The sequence below is a fragment of the Plectrocnemia conspersa genome, unplaced genomic scaffold (genome assembly GCF_051122295.1).
Source record: "Plectrocnemia conspersa isolate PC_06_02 unplaced genomic scaffold, ASM5112229v1 ptg000012l, whole genome shotgun sequence".
NCBI lineage: Eukaryota > Metazoa > Arthropoda > Insecta > Trichoptera > Polycentropodidae > Plectrocnemia > Plectrocnemia conspersa.
In genome coordinates this window covers 11,542,601-11,567,409 of record NW_028277176.1, presented here as the reverse complement: position 1 = coordinate 11,567,409, position 24,809 = coordinate 11,542,601, and the positions used below count along the sequence as shown (strand labels likewise).

Here is a 24,809-nt window from a genome sequence, read left to right as displayed (position 1 = left end):
GAAAAATTAAATAATAAGCATCTCGAACGTATTAGATCTCACCGCAACAAATTGATTGCAAGTTTAGTTAATTAATTGATTGATTGTTTTAATATTGCACTAACATACTAATCTAACAAAAAAAAAAAAAAAAAAGGTGATGCTTAGATGAAATGTATCTATGTATCCACCAACGATATGTTAAGCAGGCAAGAGACAAAAAGTCTAGGAACTGCTGAATAATAATAGATACTATAACTTCAGTTTCCGAACTTTTAAAAAAACACACACTTAAATTTTAAAATATCTTTGGATTTCTTATTATAATAAAATTTGATATATTCAATTAGTTATGAAACACAATATCAATTAAATGGCCGCCTCTGGACCTTTTGCAGCACAGCAGCCGATCCTTTCGATGTAATTTTCTATGACCTTTTTGTCGGTGATGTCATAATAATGTATAAGTGGCATGGTTTGTTCAAATGCCAATAGAGTGAACCCGGTCTATAAAATTCAACTGTAGTCGCATCTACTAAAAAAATAGTGTTTTACAATATCAACTGATCCAGAAGTAGATCGATTAGACCAGAATATATATTCGCATAGAAATAGTATCCGTGGGAAGAGCGGCACATCCCTAACGGCGGCGCGATTCGAATTGCCAGTCACTACGCTTTTTTATACTAGCAACACTGAAATATACATGTATTCTTTCTTCTGCCATCACAGTATAGCCTATTTTATTTACATTAACTGACATAAAAAAGATTCTGAATTTTCGATTACACTGCTAAACGTTATATATATTGTTTCGAGCAAAAATAAAAGTAGAATTCTCTTTAAAGACAGCTGTCAACCGAGAGGGCTCACCATGTCATTACTACCTTTTATAAAAATCGGTAAAGAACAATTTCACTATTTTAAAACATTTAAAATACTCTTCAATCACAACCGTAAACTCATTATTTGTAACGTGTAAAGTTACTAGATGACCCAGATACATAACAAATACGAAAAAGTGTCGATCGTGCTATTTTATTGATTGAAAACTGTGATAAAACGACAAAATTCAATCTAGTTAATTATTTATAATCCTGAAATGAGCATAAATATTACTATAAATTATTATTATGTTGTAAACAAGTTTTTGTTCTTTCTTTCTTTAGAACCGGGTGTTGAAGACAATAATACATCATTTTATTCCATTACCAATACGGAATGTGCAGTCAAGGTAAATAAAACTACATTTAATACAATGTATACATATTTTCATTTTAATTTATAATCACTATTTTTTTAAGTATGAATTTGGAAAAATAGAAAAAGACAGCAACGAAGAATATAATTTTGGAGTAGATGACAAACTTGAAATAGGTTAAAATCTTATTCTATATAATAATAATGTAACTTATTCTATTGTTTATAAATTACAGTACAATTTTTCTTTTTAGAAATGCATGATGTTAAAGATATACTTATTGGTCAAGAAGATGGTAATACAGACAGTACATCTCAAAATATGGAAATTCATACAGAATCTTACGATTGTAAATGTAGCAAATGTGTAAAAACATTAAAAAATGAAATTCATTCAATTCATAATGAATCAAGTAAATGTGGAGAAGCATTCAGAACCGAACATAAACATAATCAACATATTAACGTTTATAATGATAACGAACATGAATGTAGCATTTGTAAAAAAGCATTCAGAACCAAAGGTAATCTTTCACAACATCTGAGTACTCATAGTAATTCATATAGTTTTAAATGTAGCAAATGTGAAAAAGTATTCAATACTAAACATAATCGTACACGTCATATGAAAATTCATAACGATTCTTATTACTTCGAGTGTGATAAATGTAAAAAAAAATTCAAAACAAAAACTCAACTTTCGCTGCACATAAGCATCCATAGTGAGTTTTATAATTATGATTGTAACAAATGTGGAAAAGCATTCACAACCAAATATAAACTTATTCACCATATGAACGTTCATAAGGATTCTATTAAATACCAATGTAGCATTTGTAAAAGTGCATTTACAACTAAACGTAATCTTGCACGACATATGTATAGTCATGGTAATTCATATAATTTTAAATGTAGCAAATGTGAAAAAGTATTCAAAACTAAGGATAATCATACGCGGCATATGAATATTCATAATGATTCTTATTACTTTGAATGTGATAATTGTAAGAAAAAATTCAAATCTAAAACCCAACTCTCCCTGCACATGATAAGTGTTCACATAAGCTCACATAAGTCTTATAATTATGATTGTAACAAATGTGGAAAAGTATTCATAACCAAATATAAACTTAATCAACATATGAACGTTCATAATGATTCTATTAAATATCATTGTAGCATTTGTGAAAAAGCATACACAACTAAAAATAATCTTTCACAACATATGTATTCTCATAGTAATTCTTATAATTTTAAATGTTGCCATTGTAAAAAAGCATTTAAAACTAAACATAAACTTAATCGACACCTGGTAGTTCATAATGATAATATTAAATATGAATGTAGCATTTGTAAAAAAGCATTCAGAACTAAAAGTAATCTTATTCAACATCTGTATACTCATAGTAATACATATGATTTTAAATGTAGTAAATGTGAAAAAGCATTTAAAACTAAACGTAATCTTGCACAACATATGTATACACATAATAATTGATATAATTTTAAATGTCGCAAATGTGAAAAAGTATCTAAAACTAAGGATACTCCTAAGTTGCATAGAAACTAGAAAGGCGTTGGCATCGGAGCAAGTGCCAAGGGCGCTAACACATAGAGGTAGGGTGACTATTTGTCCCAGATCCTGCCGGACAGTGCCGGATTCTATCTCCATGTCCCGCACGAATATATGTCCCAGAAAATGCCCCGGAATTAAAGCTTCATATATTATCAAAGTAAATTTAGTTTGTTATATTTTCACATACAAATCGAATTATTTTCAGAGCTTTATATTAACAACATTGTAAACCAACATTATTTTGCATTAGATGTCGTCTTCGTATTCGTAATCATATTCCTTGTGTTAATTTAATAAAAATTATGAAATTTGCACTCCGTTTGCCGGGCACGAATGCGGTTAAAGAAAGATTTTTTCAATTATTAATAATATGTTGACAACAGATAAATCACAACTGAACATTGATACTTTGAAGGCAATGGGTATAACAAAGAGTAATTTCGAATGCAATACTTGCGAGAATTTCAAGGAGCAAATAAAAAACTGTGTGAAGTCCTTAAAAAAAATTTATTCTGTCACAAAATACTTATATGTTATTATTAATTATTGTATTGTTTCATTAAGAAAAATTTTTAAAAAATTTTTCCCCCTCCCCTCCCCGACAGATGTTCCAGATTGCACTCCAGAAAAAATGGTCACCCTATGTAGAGGGCGCTCGGGCAGGTCCTTAATGGGCTGACCTGATAACTAATTTCAATTAGTTTCATAATTGTAATATATATCTTCTTCTTTATCAGCGCTACATTCCTGTGTGAGCCTTGGACGCAGCATTGATTCCATCTCGGTCTCTTGCCTGGTCTCGATGTTGTACTCGTCTGTTTTTTCGAGTATCTGTTGCAGCGAGTGTATCTGGTTAGACGTTGAGCATTCCCTCATGAAACCACATTGGTAATTTCCTATTACAGGGTTAGAGTACCCTCTTATACTGTATATTTGAGAGAATTTGTGTCCCATGTATTTTTCACATTTAAGAAGATTGCCTTTATTGTAAATTAGACAATTGACCCAAATTATATTCATCTGGTAATGCTTAATTTTATCATATTTCCACAATTATGTCGTATGTATTGGAACAGTTCATTACCACCGAATTTCACCAGTTCGGCTGGTATTTTATCTGTATGTGGTAACTATTTATTTTTTAGCTTCATGATGGCTTTGCTAACTTCTGCCATAGTTGGTTCATCGGAAAGGGCTTGTTACCGGTGGGGTTCTAGTGCAGACTTAACATGCAGATCACTTCCGCAGTCAAGAACTTTATAATATCATTGTCATTATCATAATAATTATTCAACATTTTACTGAAGTACCCTGACCATCTCTATTCATCCCTTCTATCGTTTAATATCTCCCTGCTATCTATCGGCAAGAGGTTACTTGTGGCTTATAGCTTTTCCTCGATCTATTTATGTTTTGGTAGAATGGTCTACTTTCATTTCTGTTATTAACACTAGGTTTATGGGCACAAACTCGTTAGTTTGCCGAGTGTCATTAAAAATTGGTATATAGTGAAGTTTCCGAAAATAAAAATAGTGTTAATATATTTGCATTTTTCAAATATAAAAAGTCATAAAAAAAAAACAGAAAAAACTACTGTCTGATACAAATCAAGTCAGAAACCCGTCAATTTGACGTGTACCTTGAATTTAGTGTTAATATTTATTATTTCTAATCGATCCAACTTTTTTTTTCTTTTGAAAATCCTCTTTTTCTCACTTCTTTTAGCGTAGTATTCTTCCTGTACAGTTTTTTTGTTGCATATTTTTATATACTTGGTTTTATTCATATTAATTTACATTCTTCGTCGTAATCTTATACTTATTATAAAAATAATTATGAACATCAAATCATCAAACATTGAGAATAATTCATTAAGTAATTTAAAAGGATATAACGACTGGAAATATTTAAATCCAAATAATGATATTCATGAAAATTCACTGGAATATGTAAAAAAAATTACTAATTATTTTTTTTGCATTGTGTCTTTTATTCTTTTATTATAGTCATAAGTAGAATCAGAAACAAAAGGAATTTTATTATCTCAAAAATACCCAGAACTAAAAACGGATCTTAAATGAAATCATCAGCTGAAAAAATTAATTGAAAATAATATTTCAAGCACCGTTTATCATTAATATGTTTTGATTATATTGAAAAAATAGGATTTACAAGAATCCTATTCAAATATTGAGTTAGCTATCCACTTACTTATCATTATACCAGCAACAGTAGCCACGACGGAAAGGACGCTTAGTAAATTAAAACTAATTAAAAATGTTTTAGGAGAATGTACTTCAAATTTAAGTCTTCTGTCTGTAGAATCAAATTAGCAAGCAATATTAATTTGACAATATTTTTTGATTTTGCAAACGCAAAAGTAAATATTTGTATTGTAATTGTATTTTATTTAAACATTTTAAGTTATGTTTATGTAATAAAACATTTTTTGTAATAAAATTATTTCTTTAATTACATATCTCAGCCATTCTTATATTTAAAAAAAATAAGTTTAAAAAGGCATTATATTAGATATTTGCCAAGGGCACCCAGACATTGCTGCGGCTCTGACATTTCTAAACAGCATATGACCATTCATAATGCTACTTACTATTTTCAATGTGATAATTTTAAAAAGAATCAAAAGTTTTTGGCTGACGGGTGCCAATTACACACAGATCGAGCTGCAGTAGTATTTTATTAAAAGTTGATAATAGTTCACATGTTTGTTATTAAAATATATCCGAATGAACGGTAGACGAGGCATCACCGGCTGTTGTCTTTCTGCCAAGGTCCGCCAAAAGAATATGCTGACCTCTGCTACCGTCACGTTAGTGTTACCAGAGTGGTCATAATAAAATAAATACATAAATTGGCCGCCACAAGTTCTTTTAGGGATGCCGTGGGAGTTGAAGAAGAGGTCATGTTGGAAATTTTTGTTGAAAGATGTCTGAGGTGACCTTTTTTAGCTCCATCAGCGTTCCCCGCAACGGCCGAGACCAATGTGTGAAACCGGGACAAAATACTACACGACCGAGACGCCAAGATCAATGGTATGAAACTGGGAAGTATGATAAGCCTATATATAGTTGTAGAATTTCTTATATTTTTTAAAGTAAAAAATGTGAAAAACCATTAAAAAGTACGGTGATACTTTACATATATACTTTGATTAATAACGATTATTAATGCAATTGTTTCAGAAAAGTATTGAGAGTTGAATATAAACTTTCAATATAAGTTTGGTTTTTAACGATGTCTGTAATGTAATATAATGATTAAATAGTGGTAAATTGTTATAATAAATAAAGGTTTTTAAGTAATAAATAATTCGAATAAGTATATGACTTTTTCATTGTTCGTAAATCTTTAATTTAGAGCCTTATTTTGATTATATAGAATATGAAAGAAAAACATTTAAAAAGTAAAAGTTGCTTCAAAACTATTGTGTTCGTGTGCTTTACGCATTATTCATATTAACATTCAAAGGGTTATAATCTCAATATGTGCAAATTTTAGTAAATCATTGCTTTGGAAAATTAAATGTATATTGTGTTTTTAATGTGATACGATATCTATGGACCTATTACATAATTAAAATAAGAAAATTATAAACGAATATTAGCTAAATCTATATTTTTCATAATTAACTACATATTTATTACGTAAAAATGATTTTTTTGTAGTAGCTCTAACTTTTGATCGAATTATTACTATAAGATTTTAGTAACATTGCAAATATAAATAGCAAAAAGTAGTTAAAAAAATAGTATTAAAAAAATATTAATACTTACTTTTTGATCTGCTGTTATTTTTTTCTGGCCTGTATTATTATGGTTTAAAAAAACATTTTGATAACGTATATCAATAGAAGTCCAAGTCTAATATTTTTATTCCAACTCTGCAATCTTGGTTACATTGATTATTTGGTAATTATTATTTTTTATTATAAATCTGACTATAATGACTTGTTGGTTATCCCAATGTGTCATGATGGACATTATACAAACAATAATTTTACAATTAAACATAAGAAAACAATTATGGTTCACATCTAAATAGGTGAGCACCATCGAACATATTTTTTCAGCTCTTCATAGCTATCGCCAAAAACATTCTTGTGTTTGCCAAGCTCGTCGAGGAGTTGGATGACGTGTGCAAGAGGGCAAAAATATATACCTAATAATAAAAACTATTATCTGTATATGTTTGAATTTACAATTTTTATTTTAGTATACAACTTAGTTAAATTATTTTATTTTTATGTGTACGCCATCGTAAGAAAATAGCGTTACGTACTATTATTTGCTAAAAACTATTTTTTTATTCTAAAAAAACCCAATTTAAAGATTTTTAATAGTAATTTTTAAATTGTTTTCTTAAAAATTAGAAGCATACAGTACTTTTAGAATTAAATGAATTTAGTAATTTGATTTTATTTTATTTTAATTATATTATCATTTTTTTGCAATAAGAAATGATGAAAGTAGATGTTAATGCTATAAAAAAAATCGTTAATGACATTTTAACTAGCATTATAATTTATAATGTCCATTTGAGATATAAAATGGATTAAATGCATCAAGTGCAAAAAAGTAGTTGGCCATAAAGGCTCGAATGAACGCCATTGTCAATTATGTAAAAGTCAACCGGCAAGATGGCGGGTGTCGCGTCTGCGTCGGTGCGCGTCTCTCGCGTCGTCCTTTCGGCGTAGGCGCCCTCCGGAGGCGTATTCGGCATCGGCTAGCCCTTGGCGGCTGCCCTCGGGACGAATTCGGGGCCTTTCCCGCCATCGCACAGGTTGGTCAATTTGTCGCGCGGTTTGGGCCGGACAAGACGCCAAAATGCGTGCCATGGCCTAATAGGCCGAACTTCAAAAATACTCTTTAGGTTAACCGGTGATGTTTTGTCTCTCGACGATTGCGACGGTGCCCCCTCCGACGAAGCTCCGGCCTTAGGGGCTCCGCCCTATAGTGACGCTACTTTTTCATACCACCTACATAATGACGTTTAAACGTAACTATGGCGTTCTGTTTGTACGATGACTCGAAATTGCTATACTGATACGTAATACGAAAGCTGTTCGTATACTTCGTGGATTACGAAGGCTCGATAAAGCTACTTCGGTGTCAGCCCAATGAGATGCTTCGTGAATTTATGCCTATTATACAAAATGTTAGCGTTCAGTGTTAGAGCTCAAACATCAGATAGCAGGTGTCGTATGAATCCTATAGTATCGTTGCGAGCTGTAGATGGCTTTAGAGCAGTCAGCATGTTCGTTGCTGACATTGAAAGTAATTTTATTTATTGTCTAAAATATGTGCTATGTTGTAATTTATGCTTGGCGTCGTCGGTTAAATTAGTCGCTCTCGGCTCATTGTCGACGGTAAAAAGTTTTTCAACTACACTTACCACAATCGCTATATTATGATTAAAAGTTCGTTATCTATAATGTTGTGCTTCTGTCAATACATAAAAACATCGTTTAACATATGCTCTTAAATTTGTGTCTTGCAGTTGGTCAGTAGCCCTGAGGGGCGGTACCGGTATTGCTAACAAGGCATTTTATTTAAATTAATACAAATTCAGTTTTAATTTTAACAATTTTTATTTAAGGTTACAATTTTGTACTGCTGGTTGACAATTAACGACAAAACACTAATACACTTTATTTAATAATATTTATGATTTAACAAAATGTTTAAAACCAATGACTAAAAAAATATATAGGACACGCCCTGTCATTCAGATCTGCATTACAATATTATATACCGGCACTCTAATGACTTCTGAGACACAACGGTGTAACTAAAAAATTTGCGTCCTCGTGCAATAACTCCATAAAACTATTTTTTTTCTAAATATGAGATGAAATGATTTTTACTACATGTTTTTACATATTCACATAATTTTTATGAATTGCATAATTAATTTTATGATTTGCCTAATCACTAGTAAGGTTTTTTTTAAGCTTTTTTTAAGAAAATTGCCTTATAGAAATATCAGTGAGATATTTTTTTAATAATGAAATTTCTTAAATGAATTGCTCTGAGAAAACTTGTGAGAAATTTCAAATATTTGCTTTTCATGTTTTCATGATATTGTGAGATTCAAGAAAACTGAAATGGTTTTTCACTAACTGCATTCCTTGTAAGTGACTTCTAAGTTCAACGATTACCTTGTCAATAATATTATAAAATAGGTACTAACTCTGAATAGTAGATTGCTAATTTTGAATTGATAGTCAGACGCTAACTTATCAGTATGACGTTTAATTATATTTTGCCGTTTGCTTTCAAAATAAACATTTTTAGCCCCACTTACTGGCCATTTCATTCGCTTCAGATTTTGTTTCATCATTAATTTCGTAATTTATAAATACTAAGTTAATACTTATCAATTTATTTTTTATTCAGATTGCTTCTTCACTTTCTACTTTTTTTTTGTCAATTTTAGATTTATTTTTACCATTGCCTTTAGTATATCAGTAAAACTAAACTTTACTACCAATATTGACTCCACCCATTGAAGATCCCACCTCTTTATGCTATTGCCAAAAAAGTAGAAATATTCTTAATAGTAACAAAGAATGACGATATTTCATATTATGACTAATGCAACGCAACGCACTTATTCCGCATTTGATTAAATACTTTTAAACTTCGTTATCACCATTATAATCACCACTCAACACGTTTCGCTAATATTGAAGTTTGTGAGTTGTTGATTCTCATCCCGAATTACAATTACATGTCGTATAATGATACTTAGTTGGTCCCTTTTGTTAATGTCCTGTGTCATATCAAACATTATTATCTTAAGTACTTATTCATCATGTAACTTATTTCCTAAGCATCCTATAGGGTGTCCCAAAATTAACGAACGAAATTAAATTCAACAAACTCTCTTCGCTTGTCTTCAACTGATCCAGTCTCTCTGAATTTTTCAATTAATCTCTTCGCAGTTGACAAACTTAAAACACTATTCCGACCATATTTTGTATTAAATTTTCAAGAATGAAAACACGTTGTATTGTGTAACGCTCCATTTTTACTAACCCTAGACTCTCAGCTGTCAAATTTTTTTTTAAAGGTTGCCAACGTTTACTGTATAAATGACGGCAAATTCAAATCTTGCGTTAATTTTAAAACACCCTTTATTAACTCATTCTGTATTGCTGGACTTAAATAATTTATTGATCCAGCTCGCATATCTATTATTTGTTTCATATCATAATTAGCAAGCAATTGGACTTGAGATAAATAGTTTCCATTATTATCATCTGAAAGTTTTTCTCTGTGACCTCGAAATCCTAATGAATTTTTAGCTAACATTATTATATAAAATAGTCACTCCAAAACGAGGCTATGTTCTTCAATATTTTTATTGATGCTCAATTTTTTCAAGAACATATACTATTATTGTTTGAAAAAAGCCAACATGGTTCACAATAAATGGAATCCGTAGTATTAGAATAGTAAAACCACAAACGTGGAGTTGGTCCATATTTTGATTTAGAATGATAATACGTTTCACTTTTACGGGTGCAAAAACAATTATCCCTTCTCAGGAGTCTGTCTATAATACGGTAAGTCCCGAAACAAACTAACAAATAGTATAGCAAATATGGGCACTATAAATGGCTTTGAGATGAGTTCTTGAAATGAATGTGAAATAATTTTTAGTTGCTTTAACTCCAAATAAAATTTTGTTTCAATCCATGGCCACACGTGTTTTATTGTACTCAATGCAAGGATAAACAACGGATTTAAGAATTTGAGACAATGGTCATAAGTCATAACTCAAATGTGTTCCATGTGAATATTTTGGGCGACACCCGATAACCAGCAAGACATTGATCATAAAAAAATTATGTGAGGATGTATGTATATGATTGTTAATCTTATATTAGTTCGATCTCGAAAATTTATTTTTATTGTGTATGTTCTGTTTTAACTTTCGATATTTTTATATTGAGTGTTTAGTAATATAGGCCCCCCACTGCTGAGATGGTGCCATCCAATGAATATAAATATCAATAAAGCCCTTTTTCAATTTATTTTTTAAATAGTATTTTAATAAAAAATATTTTTTATATTATTTTTGTGAAACATACGTAATTATAAACTTTTTTTAATTACCTAATCTTAACCCTTTACGTGCAGAATTAAATTTCATAAAAAGTCACGAAATGAGTCAATTATCCAATAAAAAATGAAGTTGAAGATTTAATTACGATTTTTTTATTTGTATATAGTAATTATTCCTTTATGCATCTATATTTATCTTCAAAATTAAAAAATAAATTAATATCTATTTTAAAAATTAAAAGTCTGCCTCCTTCTGAAAATGCCTTTCCCCTTTTTCTTGCATGATGGGGGCATGATACTGCACACTTGATAATTGCGTTGGTATTTTTTGTCCTCGTACTTCGTCAGAAAATGCTAGCCTGTCAATATTCGACTTTTCGTTGGGTCCTTTATCTTTCTTCCTCTTATGGTAATTGTTTTTTTTTATAAATTCTAAAATTGTAAACAGTAAAATTCGAGGCACACCAATACTCTTCGACTTCAGAATTAAACTGAATGCAAACTATATAATATATTATATATATTCAAACATATATTGCACATGTGAAATTCATTGGAATGACATATCTTTGACTAAAAAAAATTGGGTCACTTCCCCCAGAACTCTTGTGATGTACAAAAAAATAACATGTGTTCTGATTCTTGGTAATAAAAGTAATTAAATGAGGGTAGAAAGCCATTGGAACATAACATCATAAAAACATCATTATACATCTTATACATCGTAAAAAAAATATGTGTTAAATTTGAGACAAAGACCTGCTTTATAATATTCCGATATATACGCTCCTCGATATATATGCTCCTCGCACTTCAGAAATGCGTTTTTTCTTGACTGTGAGATATATCCGGGACATGCGATGTGAAGCGGATTTTTCCGCTCCTCGCACGTAAAGGGTTAAAGTTATTTTACATTAGAATGAATGTATTATTTTATTTTAATATATTTTACAATATTAAAAGTGTAGTACCTGTCGGTATACAGATGTGAACCTTCTGAACCCGGTAAAAAATATTTTAAATTATCAAATAATAATCATCAAAATCATTACATTGCTATTTCACAATAATATAAAAAAAATATTATTACATCTGTTTTAATTGTCATTTCTTTAAATTTACTTCTTTATTATTATATCCGTACAAATTAAAACGAATATAAATGTCATGACATAGTTTCACTTATTGATACACAAATTATGAACAACGGGGTAATCTTAAAAACATAACAAAAAAAACTGTCAACCGCTTGTAAATCACCGACTCAACCGAAGAGCGATAGCATACTGTTGAGACTGAGGCACGTCAGAACTTAAATTTTGTCACTGCAAAAACCAACATTATACGTAAAAAACCTTTATCGGTTTTACTCAGCTAAAAATGTGTTTTTTTTTAAATTATACATGTTTATTGAAATTCTTATCTACAACATTACAAAAAACAACGCAACCTTTTTAATTTTATACTGGTATTCTCCAAGGTTATATTTTAGTTCCCTTGCTATTTACAATATTATTATTATAATATCCTATTCGCCAAACGAATTGACAAATGACTCAAAGCGTCACAGTAACGTTATCACTATTGTCTCAAATTGGATTCTAAATTTTTGTGGACATATATAAATTATTTCAAACAAAAAGCTTATAAAACTACAAACTCAAAATATTAAATAAATGTTTGTCTAAACAAAAGAATATTACAAATCTTGATAGTATCGACGTAAATAATCCAAGAGTTGAATTTATTAAAACATTTTTTATCCATCTACCAACGATGAATTTCCCTAATAATTCTACTATAATAGTGTTTGTTTTTCGAATTGGCAACACTTCTTCCAGCGACAGTCAATATGACAGCTGACATTTGATTTGTGCTCAGTTTGGTTTGCCATTTTATTATGAATAGATTTACGCCAGAACAACGCTTGCAAATTTATTTCAAAAATCGTGGTTCAGTTTGCGAAACTTATCATTCGCTACGTCCATTTTACGGTCGACATAAACGTCTATCCGAACAAATAACTAATAACTATGGATCGTTTTCGCACTATGCATACTCTAATTGATAATACGCATCTATCAATGGAGGCAGTATGGATCCATGACTACTGACTTTTCGTTCCCCAATTGAATGGCATTAATGTGGAAGAGCTTTGATTTCAACACGACGGCGCAATATGCCACACAGTGTGCGCCACAATTAATTTATTGAAGGAAACACTCGATGATTGAATAATTTCGCAAATTGGCCTCCAAGATCGTATGATTTAACACCTTTGGATTATTTTCTGTGGGAATATGTGAAGTTGCTAGTCCACACTGATAAACCAGAGATGATGGAAGCCAACAATTTTCGCATTATTGTCGATATACGACCCCAGCTGCTTGAAAAAGTGGTCTTCCAGATTGTGCTTTATCTTTATTCGAACCAGCCGTGGCGCCCATATGCCCAAAATCATATTTAACCCATCCCGTACGGAATGTAGAAAAATCGCGAGCGTTCCGAACCGGGGTCCTTTTTGTCCCCAAGACTATTCTCGAAATTATGATACTTTTTCAACAGAAAATTGTTTACCTAATCATCTAATACGTGTTTCCATGCATATTTACTTTCATAAAACGAATAAAATATCTTTTTATTAACATTTTTTACAAATTATAGTCATATTATTCGGCGACATTTCTGGCCAAAGAACGATTGGCGATTGAGGGGCGTCTACAACGTTTACTTGTCGATGCATGTTGCAGCGTTTCTCAAACACTGACTAATAAAATTATTATTATTTAATTATTTTTAAATCGATTAAATTTTTAACAAATTAAATCAATTAAAAAATTAGTAAAACATTATATTATTTATATATAACTTATTATTGTTAAAAATAATAATTGCACAAGAAATAAAAATAATTCACATTTTTTTTAAATAATGTATTTATAATAGAAAATACAAAATAACAAAAATAATATATTTATATATAGGATAATAATATAAATATTTCATTTATTCTACGCTTGAATCTTGTAAACAATTTGGACATGACAATATTTTCAACTGGTGTTTGTGAACTGTACATATCGCTTTTTTTTGCAGGTGGTGCAAAAAATCGAGTCTTTCTGTCCTAATTTCTAGGGCAAAAGCTGCACCTATTTCTCCTAACCTGTTCAACCCGATTTTCAGGGAGTATTGTCAGTGGAGTAACAGTTTCAACGTTAGTTGCTTGATCATAAAGTGTGAAACCATATTGAATATGTTTATGAAACGATATCCCACTATTTTTTGAAAATGTATGTTCTCCTTGGCAAGTTCCATGGCTAACTCTGTTGACAACAGTGTGACCGATTGTTTTTTTTTTCGGAACATATGAAACCAATGTGATGTCATCGGTAAAGTCAAAACGACTAAATAATTCCTCTCGCTAGCGTGAATGCAAAAATTCTTGCGGTATTTCACGCTTATTTTTTCTAATTGTTCCTGTTAATGTTGTCTTCCAAAAGTCTTTGAGCAAGGGGCACTGACGAAAATAAGTTGTCAGTAATGACACCACGTCCAATTCCAATATAAGGACTAATTAGATCAGTCACTACCCTTTCACCTTGGTTTCTCTCTCATACTTGCTGCTTTCCCATGTATGGTTGTATATTTAAAATATACGACGACTCTACATCAGCAGCAACCCATATTTTTATTCCATATCTGCCGGGCTTACTTTTGATAAAAGCGCGAAATTTATCTTGCGATTGTTGAAATCGTAATTGTCTGGTGTTTGTCATCAAAGCGAATTTTACTGTATAAATATACGAATGTGTCCCTTGAAATGACCGTAGAAAAAAAGAATTACTTAAAAAGCTGGTTAGATGTCCATATTTCCTTTAGTGGTAGTCTACGGCCATTGCATCTTCTAGAAACTATCAATACGCTGACGAATGTTTCTATTTCCGGTTGGTTGGTGTGGTCTTGATTGTCATTTCTAGAGACCCGATTAGTCTCCACTACTACTTATTTCTTGAATCATCGCTGCAGTCATGAAGAGAGCAAAGGTTTCCTTTATTGTAGTCACATTGCTAGCCTCTGTTCCAAGTCCTGAAGAAGATGTTACGATATTCTGGATTCGCGTTCTGGAATTGTATCGTGGAGTTGAATGCCATTCTAGACCAGATCTTGACATGAACGTGGTGTCTTCTGGTGTAAATTCATTATCTTCGGTTTCTTCATCTTTTGATGAAGAATCGTCAGCTTCGTTATCGATTACATCATTTACGTCACTGTCAAAAGATTCATCGACATTGACATCATCTTCACATTCGTCTGAAAGTCTTTCTGTATCTTGTCTGGACGACATATCCCAGTATTTTATCACAATTTATACCGCAAAAAAATCACCAAATACGTATAATACAATATACAGAAAATAACAAAGTGTATAATAATACTTCCTACATGAAATAAAAGGTATAGGATGATGGAATTACAAAAATAAAAATAATAAATCAGCTTTGCAAACAACGAAACACGGCAAAAGATAGGGAAACACTGATTTGCCAGCACATGGCTTTCTCCAGACAATGATTTTTCTGAGAAGGTGATGGTATACCAACAGCATATAGCTTTCTCGTTCTAACTCATTATGGAAACCGACCGTCGACACATTCATAACTTACGAGTGCGAATGAGCCCAAATGTTATCCTCTATACCTGCCCTTCTTGGAATTGCAAAACTGACGGTCACTCACAAATAATAGATATTTTATCGCAAATTTATATTTTAAACCGTTATACGATTTCAAAATTGACTCGAAACAAATTTTACCTATGTATAATCCTTAATTACAGGATTACATAAAATGTGGGTCTATTAAAGGTAGTAATTAAAAAGTTACAGTGAAAAACAAATTCTTGGGGTACTTTTTGGCCCCCTTTTCGCCCAGGAAGGGTTAAACACTAATGGCATAAAATTATCTTTCCAATCAATACCATGGCCATTACTGTGATTTTTATATGTTTTATTTCATTTTAAAGTTCTATACCTCTAAAAATAACACTAAAAAATCACTTTGTATTACATTATATTATTTGTAATTTATGTTCTATATTTTCAGAGTTCAATCAAAAAGTAAATTAAGATGTCGCTCATTGTGAATTTGTTAAACGGAGAAGAAGAGGTGCCGTTAGAAATCTTTCCAGATGAAAGCTTCTCAAGAGTGCTCGATAGGGCAAGGTATAGTATGGAATATTGTAATTTTACACATTATCAAATTACACTGTATGACAATATGTTAGTTACAAAAATAAGATAATTTGATTTAAAAACGGAATTAAATGCTGTTTCATACTATTTTAAATTCACCTAATCATTGATAATGTATTATAATTTTATAAAATCAGAAAATATGCAATATATTTATATGTGCGCTGCTTGTATTAACAATATATTATTAGTTGCACACGGTAATGCCTTTAACCCTTTCACTGCGGCTGATATTTTTGTGCACCATTTCGAATTTTTTTAATATATTGGGAGGCACCTATTCATGCCATATTTTTTTTTAAATATTATGGTTCAATAAATTATACTAAATAACCATATTATTAGGCTCAAAGGTTTATGGTACTTTTAGATTCCCTAATGAGTACTGGTGATTTTCTTGATGACACAAATAGAAGCCATCCACGGTGAAAGTGTTAATGAGGCTACCATAATTCATGACCTAAGTGAAGTAATCAGTAGGCGATACATTCTTAGATTAATCAGAGTCTAGACAGAAAAAATAGTTTTAAATCCATAATTATCAACTCGCGATTAATTTCATTGCATTTCAGTTTATTATATTAATTTATTTAATTACTTTAAGTATAATTAACATAATTTTATTTGTACAGGGAAATCATGGGCTATGAAATCGACATCAAAAGCCTCATTGGTGAAGATGAAGTATCACCAACAGACAATGTCTATGATTATTTTATGAGAGACGAAATATTGAGTCAAGCCAATGCAGAAGATGCAGAAAAAGCATTGGCGGATGAAGAAAATCAAGCAGGCGAAAGCGCATTGGATGCGTCCACCAACGAAGTCGATGACGATCAAAACATGATTAAGATCATCGAATTAACTGGTGACTATCCGGAAGAAGAGCTGAATGCTGCCATTAAAATGGAAACTCCTTTCAACAAAGAAAATTATTTGTACATGTTGGAAAATTCCATTGATCCTAACGTTGATATGCAAACGTTGAACGACTCCATCGAGTATTACGAAGAAGAAGAGATAGACGATTCTGAGATTATAGAGTATAAGGTTAGGAATCGTGTCACGTGCCATTTCTGCAACATCAAGTTGGCGACCATGAAGGAGCCGAGACGCAGTTACATATTCGAGGAGAAGAACAACTTGACTTTCATGAAAAACTTGATGAACAGCACGACCATGAACGCCAAGTTGATTTGCTCGAAATGCTTGCACAAAAGTTACGAGCGTATCAAGTGCATTGAGAAGAAGCTGTCCAAGCTGGAGTTCATTGTGGTGAGTGAAAGTATCAAGATGTACTATAGGCAAGTGCAACACTCGCAGAACAGGAGAAAATCTAAGATCACCGTGAGAAATGATGGCACAGAGCTGGGAACAGAGGAAGGCATATTCTTCCAGATTATAAACGATAAAGATGGACAGGGGGGGAAGTCGACGAATAAGTCGAAAACTGACATGGTGGTCAGAAGGAAAGTGACTAAAGATCCACCCGAGAAGATTATCAAAAGAAAGTTAGAAATGGACGGTACCATATCGGAGGTGTTCGCCGACGAATCTGACGATAGAACTAAAAAGCAGAAGATTGAACATACTCTGATCTGCAGGTGATTAGCAAAGATTTTTTACTGGTTTTCGTTCCTGACTAACCCTTTGTATCCTTTAATACTAGACAATATATGATTTTTCCTATTTAATTATTACTTTTTTTTCGATTGCTTAGTTTGTAAAATTTCTATTTTGGAGGATCAAAAATTGTCTGCAGCATTTGTCACTATGGCAATCTATTTGGATTCAGAAAATGTAATTGGATAACTTGTAATTTTTTCTTCATCCATTATCTCATCGATTGAGTAAAATTATCTAAGAAAAAATAATGAAAATTATTTACTGTTAAAATATTGATGTCGATCTATATAATAGTTTTTAATAAAATATTTATTATAGTATAGAAATAAGCTATATGTACGAAAAATCTTGAGGATCGTCAATAATAACACGAATAACTATTCTAAATCTATTATAGATCATGCGGATTGCAACTCCACGACTTAACCGAAGTCGTACAACACTCAAGTGCTCATCAGGTGAGCAACCGTGTGAACGGTATACCCTGTGTTATCTGTCTTCGCAGTAAGTTTTTTTTTATTGATTTTTCATCTCATTGTCTAAATTGTTGCTAATATTTTTTTGTTTTCACTTTCCATTTAAGATTTCAGATCCACGCTCTTTCTCAAGAGACATGTCTTTTCTGAACACAAAGCAGATGAAGTTCAGGAACAGGAAGTCATTCAAGACGATTATTTGGACGAAAACGACGGCTCGTTCGTTAAAAAGGAAGTCGTCAAAAAGAAGGAAGAATATCATGATGATAACGATGGTGAAGATTATTTAACCGATCGGTTGCAAAAGTATCTGACGGGCGAAATCGACGCCGATACTTTCTTTCAGCAGGAAAAAAATGACTCCAATAAAAACGTAAGTAAAATGAACTATTTAAGAAAAGTGTTTCGATACTTATTTTTATTTCATTTACAGATCACTATCGTTAACGATATCTTAGATGACGACGACGATGTGATAGTGTGCATAGTCGCCGAAAACGAGGAGGACGGTGATAAACCCTCTGTAGCCGAAGAGACAGCTATGAACGAAGTCGTTCAAAGCGAGGAGCATGCCGAAACAACTGAAAATAATTTAAGCGGTGGAGAGGTTCAAGGTCTAGACATGATCCAACTGGCCGGTATGGCGATTGAAAACGCTGACGCAGATGAAAACATTCACAATAGCACAATCGAAGACTTCCAAGAAGTTGACTATTTTGAGGATCCTGAGTACATGCCCGAAAATGAAAACGATCATGAAGACGAAGAAGAAGAAGAAGACGATGACAATGATAGCGTAAAATCGTCAGACGAGAAAGCAAAAGCTAAACGAAAGCCTTTTAATCAAGGCAAATACAAATGCAACACTTGCAAGTATGTTTTTATTTCTTGATAAATAGGATGTAACGTTTTGGATTATGTTTTGAATTTGATTGATTTTGCAGCAAGTCTTATACTTCGCAATTGCGTCTGGATCAACACAAATGTTCTACGGTTCCTACTACTCCGGAAGACAAAAAGGACCTGACGTGCACCATTTGCAATGAAACATTCCTGTCCAAAGTTCGCTTGCAGTTTCATAGGTATGGATATTTTGACATATTTATCGGTAGTGTCTATATTATGATCAATGTGAATTTTTTAATCATTAGACAAACCCATAAAGAAGGCGGCTGGCAGCAAATGGGCTGTAATAGATGTCCACGCAAAGACTTTGCCTCTGAGCACGAGCTTTTCGATCACGTTTGCTTCACTCACATGAAACCATTCCATTGTCCGTACGACTCGTGCGGCAAAATGTTCAAACTCAGGAAGCTCCTGAAGATACACATGAAAGACCATGGCATGAAGAAGTTCGGATGTCACATTTGTGGCCTTCGCTTCCAAATACATCAAACGCTCAAGGAGCATATGGTCTTGCACATGAAGGTATTATATTTTTTATATAAAATTTGTGCGGAATGTATAATAAATAATATATGTATTCTGTGAATTAGGTCAAACCATATCAATGTCACATTTGCCAGAAGTATATGAGTAAGGCATCCCGGTTACGCATGCACATGCTAGTCCATACTTCGCAGCAGCGACCGGCGCACGTGTTGGTGTGCAGACTATGCGACGGTGCATTTAAAGACGTGCAAGAAGCCGAGGTAAATATATTGGGGCTGAAATAAGAACCTTGACATTTGATCGAACTTGGCATTCTTTTTTTTGTGTGCTCTAAGGTAGCTTTCGTTTAAATAATTGGATCTTTGTTTCGATCTTACATATATAATATACACTCATGATTCGTCATCTGTTATTACACATTGGAGTAATTCTGGGTAATCAGTTACTCCATTCAACAATTTCTTTACTGCTATTTTTTGAAATTTTGAAGTTGCTTTATTTTCGTCAAATAAATTTATGCGACTGTCGTTGTGACGTATTTATTGTCATGGCGAAGGCAAGGCGAATCTTTATATATGTAATACATTTCTGCCTTTAAATTATATTATTCAATCACATGTTTATCGCCTTCAATACAAACATTGAGCACAGTTTCGATGATATCAATTCCTCATCAGTATAATAGAGCTACCAACCTTAAGGATTAATTCATTTTAAAAATATTTGCAAAGAAATTGAATATCTTGAAACTTAATTTTGAGATCATAAAAAAGAAATGCTGATAATAAATCCCTTGATCTAAATCACATGCTATAATGTGTCAAAAATTAATTAATGCGCATTTTTTAATGTTTATTTATATTTAAAATATATATTCTTGTACTATGTTCTAGGCACACTGTGACAATCTTCACGAATGTGAGCCCAAGGTGGACCATAAAGATGCACTCTTAAACGAGATGACATTCGATGAAATTGATTTTTATAATGTCGACGAATTGAAACCACTTTGGAGAAGAGCAGGTAAATTTAGTTAGGTTCAATTGCATATAATCGAACAAACTATGATTCACCCCCCAATGCGTACTAATATTTTAGACAACGATCTAGAACTGGAAGATGAAAATGGCGAAATAATGACGAGAAAGCAGAGCCTGCTCGTTCAACTGTCAGACGTGGCTAGAAACACAATAATGCCTGTTTGGATCGATAAAGTTTTTAGCTGTCAATATTGTGAAAAGTAATATTTGAAGCCTCCATTTATTAGTGTTTCTATATACCATAATATTCTAATACATATTTTGAATTTTTCAGAGTGTATTACACTAAAGAAGCTTTGCATCAACACAGAGTAATCCATGACGGCGCTATATATCCGTATCAGTGTCACCTTTGCGAAGCCAAATTTTTGACATATGCCAGGTAGAATTCTCAACTTTCTTCGAATCGGACCTAGTATCTATTTATGTAGAATTTAAATATTCCAATTGAATTTCAGATGTACTGCTCACAAGTCCACTCACGGCTACTTCAAAGAAGGCGGAGCACCGTCTTTACGCGATTTTCCCGTTATCAAACAATATCTTTGCGATGTTAGTATAAATTATTCATTATCTACATATGTTGTTATACTTGAATATTATTCATTATCTGCATATAATACTATGATTTATTATTCGATTATAGATATGCGATAAAAGCAATTTGCTGTGGACGACGGTCAGCGCCCACTACAGACATCATCATAAGCACAATTCCAGCAGAAGGAATCCGCCTCCTTGCAAAACGTGTCATTTGCAATTTTCCGTCAGGTCTGTATTAATTTGATTCATTGATAATAAATTTTCCATGTATTTAATGATATTGCAATATATGTAATTAATAAAAAATTGCAGCTGGGATCTAGGCAAGCATCGCAGAATAAAGCATAGGAAAGAAGTGCATGAAAGCGCAAAAGCACCCAATAAAACAGTCAAGTGTGTTTATTTCGTTTAGCAAATTTATCCTGATGTTTTTGTTGTGCTGATGCCTTTATTTTGTTGACAGCTTCTTATATAAATGCACGGAATGTTCGACAGAGCTGCCGACCAAGGCGGCATTGACTGCCCACAGAAAGGTCGCTCATAACGAAGAAGATGGAGACAAGAAACTGGTGAAACCAGGTGAAAAGAGAACCCAGAACCAATGTAATAATTAATTTACTAAAATTTTGCATTAAATTTTTATTAAAATTTAGCCGAATTGGTTAAATTGCCTTCAGCAAATGGAGCCTGTTTTATTATTAAAGCAGGCATAATTGTACTATAGATATTTTGTCTTAACAAATACAGTAAAATATTTTTTTACATATTCTGTTCGATGGGTTATTTTACTAATTTGGCTATTTCATTGTTTCTAATACTTAGCATAAACAATAAATCTTGTTTGGTCATAAAGACGCATATTTGCGTCATCGGCTCTTAACGATAGTTTAACAAAAGACGCCTAATTAAGACATCGACCTGTGATAACATTGTTGCATGAATTTTCCTTTTAACATTATAATAATAATTTATTTAAAAATATATTCATAATTTATATTGTATAGAGAATTTAAAAATAACTGATATATTTACATTCATTTTTATAGACATTCGTGTTCTCTTTTATGTATCAACTAATAATTTTCAAATAGAAAAAGAAAATTTTTTCCTTTACATCTAGTATCTTTTATAGCGACTTAAAACTGGAGATTTGCAGTGGTGCTAGGGAATCTTCTTCTTTAACCCTTTGAGCGGTATCACCATACATATACGGAGGTCGATCTTTCACTGTTTGGCGTACCCCAGATAGTTATATATTTATAAAATAAAATTTTCAATTTGGTTTAAAATAAACGTTTTCTATACAAAACAATACCAACATATTAAAGATTACAAAATAAATGAACATAACAAAAAATGGTTTATATTAATTTAATAAAAAATATTGAGAGCCTCTGAATTGATATAAAAAAAATTCCACAAAAGTCAACTATCATACAAAAGAATGTAAAAATACATTAACGAAATTTGATGATAAAAAAGTGTTAAAAAAAATTATTAAAACGTACTAATATAAAAAAGTAGTAAAATAGGTTAATAAAGTTTTCTTCGTTTACTATAATAGTATTCATGAAATCAAACTTTCTGAACTTATTTTTCTTCACCTTTGAGAGTAGTCATTTGTTAGTATTTTTAACAATTATTTTTTTCTGTTTTAGCCACCGTCCTCGTTTGCTCTGAATGTGGAAAAACATACGCTACGAAACCAGCGTTGCTCACACATATAAAGTATATTATTTTATCCTAAGATTATTTATATAAAAAAAAATATATAATACTTTTTTATCTGCCCTAGGTGGCACACTGAACACGGAATAGGAAAAGAGGCAGCCAGGCGTCGGAAACGAGCCTTTGGAAAAGGATCTCATATTTGCTCCACTTGTGGCCTAGGGTTCTATTCCGCTGCTAATCTCCGAGCCCATATTGAGTAAGATCTCATAAAAATCTATTAATCGTTGCAAAATATCAATATATTCACTTTGTTAAATTACCTTTCAGTCGTATTCATGAAAAGTCTTATAAATTCACTTGCGAGGAGTGCGGCAAAGGTCACTTTACGCACATGGAAATGGAGACCCACAAATTGACCCACACGGGCGAACGGCCGTTTAAGTGCCCCGATTGTCCGAGAGCTTATGTAACTAAGGCAATTCTTAATAAGCATTACAGGTATGCACAGTTGTTATAAAATTATTTTCATGCGAGTGATGCTCAATTGTATTTTTTATGTCCGTTTTAGAAATCACACTGGTGAACGTCCTTATTCCTGCGATATTTGCAGCACAACATTTAAAACCGCCCACTCGCGCAACTACCATAAGATGAAACATGAAAACGGAAAGCTGCCAGCGCCGTTTGTCGTCTTAGAGGTGAAAGGCGGAAACCATAAACAACTACAAGAAGTCATCTCTAATTCTTTCCATGTAAATTTTAATAAATATTTGTTTTTTATGGCTTATGATGGATTATAAATTAATATAAATATAAATTAGCAGCACATGCACCGGCCTGAACTGAAGGAGTACATCAAAGAAGAGGCGGAAGAGTATCATCCAGTAGTCAATGAAGAAGAAGTTCTGGTGAGAACGTCCGAAGTTGAAGAAATGGACGAAAATATCATACCAGTTCAGGAGGAGACACAGGACGGAATGCAGATTGTGTATAAAAAGATCTTGAGAGAGGCGGAAAATACTTGCGAAAACGAATATACAATAGAATATGAAGAAAGAGAATAATATTTCTGTAAAAATGGTTTAAATGTTTAAAGCGTATCATGTTATTTATTTCACAATTTTTTTTAAGAAAGCAATATTACAGTTATTACAGTTAAAGTGTATTCTCCGCAATTAATTTAATATAATCAAGACAAAAAAACTACAATATATTATTTGTGTAAATAATGTGTATTTATATCCGAAAACAGTACAATCTTATGTATGTATAATATAAGTAAGTTTATATTATTTACATTTTATTTGTATCAACAAAATTTAGGCAAATGTTTAAAGCATTTTTCTTGATGAAAAATAAAAAATAGTTCTATAAGTTTAAAAAATATTAAAATTCCAGAAAAACCAAGTGTTTGTTTTTCTTTTTATGTTAGTTTGAATTTTTTTAGATAGCAATCTTTTTTATTTTGATTTTCTTCTTACGTTTAATTATCAACATTTTCTTATATAGTCATAAGTTTATTCATCCTTTTACGTATTTTAAAATATAGTTATATAAAGTCCTAAAAGTTCCATTTTAATTAATGTATATAATAAAAATGTATTATGAAGTAAATAAATGTGAGTTTTTTTAATGCAGTGTGTCGAGAATATATTCGAAAAATATATTTTAATTTTAATTTACTGTTTTATTTATATAAACTATCAAAAGTTGACCAGAGATAGATCTTATTAATTTAAAAAAGCATTTGTATGTTCTGTGAAATTTTCGTGGGAATTAAATAAGTATATTTTTTTTCAATTTCGGCATCCTTTATATCTCGTTGATGGCTTAGATACACAAATACAGAATACTCTGACTTTATTGAATAAGAGCCGCATTCTAAAAAAACTTCTGTTTACAAATAAGGCTAAATCTTGGAATGAAAGATAGAAAGCTGAAATTTTGCATGGACCTGTGGGGATA

The 24,809-nt window shown here is 31.7% G+C and overlaps 2 protein-coding genes across 12 annotated transcripts; both read left to right on the top strand.

The window, feature by feature from the left end:
• Positions 1 to 645: 645 nt before the first annotated feature.
• LOC148228213 (uncharacterized) lies at positions 646 to 5,215 on the top strand. 2 transcript variants are annotated; one of them, XM_088199901.1, is made up of 5 exons: positions 646 to 881; positions 1,149 to 1,213; positions 1,284 to 1,356; positions 1,434 to 1,703; positions 3,493 to 5,215. In XM_088199901.1, the coding sequence occupies exons 1-5, from the start codon at positions 854 to 856 to the stop codon at positions 3,645 to 3,647; spliced, it is 591 nt and encodes a 196-aa protein (XP_088056027.1). In that variant the 5' UTR covers positions 646 to 853; the 3' UTR covers positions 3,648 to 5,215. The 2 variants fall into 2 exon arrangements, with proteins under 2 accessions (XP_088056027.1, XP_088056026.1); XM_088199900.1 differs by having other exon boundaries at positions 1,434 to 5,215.
• Positions 5,216 to 7,381: 2,166 nt separating this feature from the next.
• LOC148228212 (uncharacterized) lies at positions 7,382 to 24,522 on the top strand. 10 transcript variants are annotated; one of them, XM_088199894.1, is made up of 21 exons: positions 7,382 to 7,555; positions 15,948 to 16,066; positions 16,729 to 17,700; positions 18,120 to 18,226; positions 18,306 to 18,571; positions 18,632 to 19,071; positions 19,143 to 19,280; positions 19,350 to 19,626; positions 19,695 to 19,850; positions 20,484 to 20,613; positions 20,701 to 20,830; positions 20,905 to 21,012; positions 21,089 to 21,182; positions 21,277 to 21,401; positions 21,486 to 21,566; positions 21,637 to 21,752; positions 22,832 to 22,901; positions 22,969 to 23,100; positions 23,172 to 23,342; positions 23,413 to 23,596; positions 23,669 to 24,522. In XM_088199894.1, exons 2-21 carry the CDS (start codon positions 15,972 to 15,974, stop codon positions 23,906 to 23,908), a joined length of 4,032 nt encoding a protein of 1,343 aa, XP_088056020.1. In that variant the 5' UTR covers positions 7,382 to 7,555; positions 15,948 to 15,971; the 3' UTR covers positions 23,909 to 24,522. The 10 variants fall into 10 exon arrangements, with proteins under 10 accessions (XP_088056020.1, XP_088056019.1, XP_088056014.1 ...); XM_088199893.1 differs by having other exon boundaries at positions 23,666 to 24,522; XM_088199888.1 differs by having other exon boundaries at positions 21,637 to 21,776.
• Positions 24,523 to 24,809: the final 287 nt, after the last annotated feature.